At 35.0% G+C, this 5,779-nt stretch overlaps 1 protein-coding gene across 3 annotated transcripts; it reads left to right on the top strand.

The window, feature by feature from the left end:
- The first annotated feature begins 563 nt into the window (after window positions 1–563).
- LOC107896673 (probable protein phosphatase 2C 40) lies at window positions 564–4,623 on the top strand. Of its 3 annotated transcripts, none has more exons than XM_016821900.2 (5): window positions 564–843; window positions 1,570–2,760; window positions 3,122–3,386; window positions 3,619–3,692; window positions 4,255–4,623. In XM_016821900.2, exons 2-5 carry the CDS (start codon window positions 1,576–1,578, stop codon window positions 4,375–4,377), a joined length of 1,647 nt encoding a protein of 548 aa, XP_016677389.1. In that variant the 5' UTR covers window positions 564–843; window positions 1,570–1,575; the 3' UTR covers window positions 4,378–4,623. The 3 variants fall into 3 exon arrangements, with proteins under 3 accessions (XP_016677389.1, XP_016677390.1, XP_016677388.1); XM_016821899.2 differs by having other exon boundaries at window positions 565–843; window positions 3,619–3,740; XM_016821901.2 differs by lacking the exon at window positions 3,619–3,692.
- The last annotated feature ends 1,156 nt before the right edge of the window (window positions 4,624–5,779 follow it).

Here is a 5,779-nt window from a genome sequence, read left to right as displayed (position 1 = left end):
TTTATTCAAGTTAGGTTTTGAACTTGACAAATATTTTTATATTAGAGCTTGAACTTTTTTTTGTCCAAGCTAGTATTTGAAAACCTTAGAGTTTAGGCTCTAATGTTGAAACAATTGCCAAGTGTAGGCCCTAATGTAAGTTCAATGATTAACTTGGACAAAAAAAAAATTCAAGACCTAGTAGAAACATTTGTTTAGTTCAAGTCTTAATTTAGTAACAATTGCTAACTTCAAAATTTAATTTAGACAAAAAAAATCAATCTCTAATGCAAAAAAACTCACCAAATTTAAACAATTTAACCCAAAATATAAATTTTAAATGAAATTTTTTTAATAGTTTAGCATTACAAAGGTTTAAAATTAGTTTTAAAATGATTTTTGAAAATTACTAATTTGAAAAGAAAAGAGATATACATAGAGAGAGAGAGAGAGTTGAAAAGGGAAGAGTTTGAAAAACGGCACTACCGGTAATAGAGAATCTGACAAAATCAGAGCCAAACAAAAAGTCCCAAAAACGAAAAAAGATAAAAGGAAAATAAGGAAAATGTATATATAAAAACAAGAATTCCTCCAAATATAGCAGAAAGAAAGAAAGAGAAAACCCCTTGTTTCCCAACCATCCAATTTTCGATTGAACCAACGCATTGCACGCTCCTCCTTCTTTCAGATTCATTCTCCACTAAATCTCTCTCTGTTCTCCTCTTTTCTCCTTCTCCTATACCCAAATCTCTTGCCTCTTTGCTTCCCCCAAACTTCACTTACTTTCGCCCCTGCATTCCAATCTAACTCCTTACTTAACCTTCTTTTCTGCCTTCCTTTTACCTTGTTGATCCAAGCACAGTGGTGGGTTTTTCTTTTTTTGATCTCTTTCCTCTTTTCTTTTCTTTTTTTTTTTGTACCTATACCTTAGTTTTTTATCATCATTTCAATACCATGTTGTTGTTTTTTACCCTTTTGTTTAATTCAATGATTTAATATCTTGTTTTGTTGTCTTTAGTGAACTAGTTAAGATTAGAGTTCATTGTTCATACTCTAGTTTGAGTTGCTGTGGATAGACTTCTTGATAATGGAATCCCTTGTTGTTTCGATTTAAGTAGTCTTTTTTTTTATTACTCTTGTTACTGTTTTTTGTTGTTTTAGTGTTGAATAGTACAAAAAATTGTGCATTTTTATATGTTTAACAGCTAATATTAGCATTTGATAATCTTTAGTCTTTTATGAAATTGGGTTTTAATGCTATGGTCATGATTCAGATCCAGTTCGTTGTATTGTGGTTTAAGGATTCGTAATGTCCTGTTTATCACGAGAAGAATTTATAATAGGCTAGTTTATTAGCAACAAGAGGAATGATTAATTCTTGTAATGGAAGTTTTGTGTTCACTTTGGTGACTTAATTTCTGATTCTTATCTTTTGAGAATTACATCAGATTTGATCATATAAAATGTTGGATTGAACTGTTAGAGATGTAATATTGCGCATCTACTTGGTTATTTATATCATGAAATTACAGAATTTTGTATTAATTTCCAGCCCTTATCGTGCTAATAGAATCTTATGCTCTCTTTCAGCCTATAATGCAAGGAGAAAATTTTATTAATTCTGAAAGAGAAATTAAGGTTAGTTTTGGCTATCAGTGCAACAGCCCCAGAGGTATTCCTTGTAGCGCGGCTAATGGGCGTGAAATCTGGTCAGGAAGTGAAATGCCAAGGACCGGCAGTTTTTCTTGCTTGTCCGGTGCTGCCTTAAGTGCCAATGCAACATTGGCCAACACGAATATATGTAATGGTGTGATCGGAGGTGAGATTCTTCCTAGTTTGGATTCCCCTAAATCATTTCGGAGGGTTCCCTCTTCCCCATCTCTTCCAAGGTTGGATATATTATCATCTTCGCTGCAAAGCAGTATCTCAAACTTAAGTTGCAGTTCACCAAGTCCACTTGATTCACCTGAAACTGACTCATTTTTACTGAAACCAATGAGTGCTCCTTCTAGAACTGACAGTTTCCTTAATGCTATGGAAGTACAAATGGCGGGTGGAGCAGCTGGTGAAGACAGGGTTCAAGCTGTCTGTTCTGAAGAGAACGGGTGGCTCTTTTGTGCAATCTATGATGGTTTTAATGGAAGGGATGCTGCTGATTTTCTTGCTGGCACATTATATGAAACTATAATATTTTACTTTACTTTACTAGACAGGGAATCGAAGCAGAACATCCCCACTGCAAATGGATGTTTTGAATATTTTCATGATGATGGTTTGGTTGGTAATAAGGCAAAACCCACTTCTAGGATTGACGGCAAGAATTATGCAAGTGCTGAAAGCTTGATGAAAAAAACTGCGGATCGTAAAGTGGAAGTGTTGTCTGATTCATTTAGGCATGGGGTGCTTGATAGCCTCCAACGTGCTCTAAGTCAAGCCGAGAATGATTTCTTGTACATGGTAGAACAGGAAATGGAGGACCGCCCTGATTTAGTTTCAATAGGATCTTGTGTTTTGGTTGTTTTCCTGCATGGAAATGATATGTATACTCTCAATTTAGGTGATAGTCGAGCTGTATTGGCAACATATGATAATGCCAATGACATGGGTCAGACTGAAAAGTTGAAAGCTATTCAGCTTACCGATAGTCACACTGTTGATAATGAAGTTGAAAGAACTAGACTCTTGCATGAGCATCCTGATGACTCTATGCCCGTAGTTGGTGGAAAAGTGAAAGGAAAATTGAAGGTCGCTCGTGCATTTGGAGTAGGTTACTTGAAAAAGGTCGGTACTCGAATTTCACATTGCAATTTTCTTGTATTTTTTGTTATCTAAATTTTCCCTATTGAGAAGACTCACTGCACCATAGTCGCAAAGTATTACTCAGCCCCAGAAATGGTAACTTTTATTCCTTTATCTATAAATTTAAAATCTGAGGAAAAACCACTTTTGCTTCATCCTGTCACCGAAACTATATCTTCAAGACTTAATAACATCTAATGTATCAACAAATGAGCATAACCTGCCTCGTTTATATTGTGGTTTAAGCATGAGTGAGCTCAATGGCAACTGCTATATGCCCAACTTATTGTTGTTGATCCAGTCTTTTCCGTAATTAGCATATCATTTTTGTTATTCCTTGCAGAAAAAAATGAATGATGCAGTGATGGGAATTATTCGAGTTCATAACCTCATTAGCCCCCCATATATCTCAACCGAACCATCAATGAATGTGCACACAATATCAAGATCTGATCACTTTGTTATAATTGGTAGTGATGGTTTATTCGACTTCTTCAGCAATGATGAGGCCGTAAAGCTTGTTCTTTATTATATCTCAAGCAACCCTTACGGAGATCCTGCAAAATTTCTCTTGGAGCAGCTTGTAATAAAAGCAGCGCATTCTGCAGGTAAATTATATATAATTATATCTGTCGGTTATAACTGATTTAAACTTTTGTTCTAGTTTCATTTGAACAATGACCAAAATTTTCTTTCACCGCATGTGTCTTATGGTTGTCAACATGAGTTTCATATAAAAGACCATACAATGAAACCAAAATGCATTGTTTGTAACTATGGCAGTATAGTTGTTTTATTATTACACCAAAGTTTCTGAAGATATGGATTTTACCATCATAGGTTTCAGTAAGGAAGAATTGATGAATATTCCAGCTGGTAGGAGGAGGAAATACCATGATGATGTTACTGTTATGGTGATTATTCTCGGAACGAATCATCGCACTTCTAAGGCATCAACTTGTGTATGAATTTTATGTCAAAGCATTGCAGCTTGTTATAATTTTCAATTGTACATAGCTTGAATTCAGATAAATTTTCTGTTGGGGACAAAATTTTGTATTACTTGGAGTCATGCATTAGAGTGTTTGATGTGAATAAGTAGGTGAGTCGTTTCATTTTTCTTTTAACATTTCAGAACTAGTTCTAAGGTATCCTCTTCTAAGTTATTGCTTATGAATAATCAGAAGATCTGCTAACTACTAGACACAGTTCTTTTGTAAATTACTTGCTTGTTGATGCTCCCATCATCTTCTGAATGTGAATAACTCAATTCTTACAAGCTTCTTTGAATGGCAATTTGTTCTCTATTTCTATTCCATTTCTACTCTATGGTTACTCTATTTCTATTTCATTTCTACTCTATGGTTACTTCAACAATTGGCCGCTCTGATTGATTCCATAGTCCAAAATGTTGATTCAATATGCTATTTGAGCAGTAGAACATTCTTTTGTTCTCTTTTCTGTGGTGGTATGCAGGGATCGTGGCTTTTGGGTTGTTGGTTCGTTAGAGGTGGTGTTGGCAGGACAGTGGCTTTTGGTTCAGTTTTTTTTCTTGTCGGACGGCTGGTGAGGCATATGGTGGCGCAACGAGGCCAGTAGTGTTAGTATAGATGTTATTTGAAGGAGTTGTATTTTGATAGCTATCGAGAACTTGGCAACTTCATTTAGGGTGCCTTTAGAAAGTTATTTTATGGTGTTTATAAACTCATTAGGTAGTATTTGGAAAACCACTTAATAATTAGATTTCAGTGTAATTGTTTGTAATTAAATAGGGGTGGCATATTTGGGTAACCATTGTAATTTGTGGGTCTCACCGAATTAAATGTAATTAGTCCATATTAATTACACTTTTCTACTCTTAGGGGAAGGTGAGAATTGGAAGAATTACATGGATAATTACACCCAAATCCAATTACGCTATGACTTTTCAAACATTCATACATTATTGAACTTAAAGAAATTTATTGATACAAAGGATCAATAAGGAAGAGAAAGTGGTGGTTGTAAGGAAGGTAGTTCACTTGTGACAGACTAAGAGCCAAGGTTAAGAGATATAGAAAGGAAGGTTAAGAGATATGGAAAGGAAGATAGAGCTGAAAGGAGTAAAAGGTTGGAGGATGCCAAGTCAAAAGTTAAAATACTTGGAAGAAGAAGGATCCCTTATTGCCTCATGTGTTGGGTATATATAGGGAGGTCCCCTTTGTCTAGTAGTACCACATTATCGACAATACGGATGATAGGCTACTCGTGTGATCAATTAGGTGGTAGGTCTGTTACATATTAGTTGTCACCAAACATAATATTGTAGGGTCCTACTTTGGCATTCTATTACGAGATTATTATACCTTAGTGATCCTTCAGTAGTCTCCCCTAAAGACTAAAAGCAAATAGCCTCCCAATTGGCTTAGGTGATGTTTGTGGGTGGTTGGTTTTGCATGCTTTAACGAGAGGGTTGCGATGAAAAGCATTTGATGGGGGGCATATGTGGATACCTATTTAAGCTCCTACTAAGCCATTCCTCGCTCTATCACATGTCATTGTTAGAGTATAACAACCATCGTCACCAAGCTATGACACAAAGCAACATATTTTTTCATTGACTCACTTGTTTATTCAAACTGATATATCGATCAATTTTCAATTCAAGGATCAATTTCCTATCCAATTCAATTCCAACGTCTTTCTTTTCTTTTTCTTTTTTTTTTTTGTTTCTAGTTAGTAAGATGTGCACCCATAACCTCTTAAAATTTTAAGAAAGACATTGTAATTAAACCGAAGTGCATGGCATGTTGTTATTACCATTATTTAACATTTAAGATCATTTTAATTCAAACCAACTGGTCCAACTAATTCAATTAGTCAAATCGGTAATTGGTTTGGCCTCTAATATAGTTTCTTAAACCTTGATAAGAAAAAGAAAACTAGTACTATATGGTACTTTTGAGGAAATTGTGTAGTAAAGCATATGCTTTAATAAAGGAAAACTTATTAACACCCAATC

This window comes from Gossypium hirsutum, chromosome A10 (genome assembly GCF_007990345.1).
Source record: "Gossypium hirsutum isolate 1008001.06 chromosome A10, Gossypium_hirsutum_v2.1, whole genome shotgun sequence".
Lineage (NCBI taxonomy): Eukaryota > Viridiplantae > Streptophyta > Magnoliopsida > Malvales > Malvaceae > Gossypium > Gossypium hirsutum.
This window is presented reverse-complemented; position numbering and strand designations above follow the sequence as displayed.

Bases quoted from the DNA above. Each gene is read 5' to 3' on its own strand.
- LOC107896673 (XM_016821899.2), top strand. From the start codon at position 1,576: ATGCAAGGAGAAAATTTTATTAATTCTGAAAGAGAAATTAAGGTTAGT. The intron at 2,761-3,121 runs GTCGGTACTCGA...TATTCCTTGCAG, and splicing joins GAGTAGGTTACTTGAAAAAG to AAAAAAATGAATGATGCAGT. The intron at 3,387-3,618 runs GTAAATTATATA...TTACCATCATAG, and splicing joins AAAAGCAGCGCATTCTGCAG to GTTTCAGTAAGGAAGAATTG.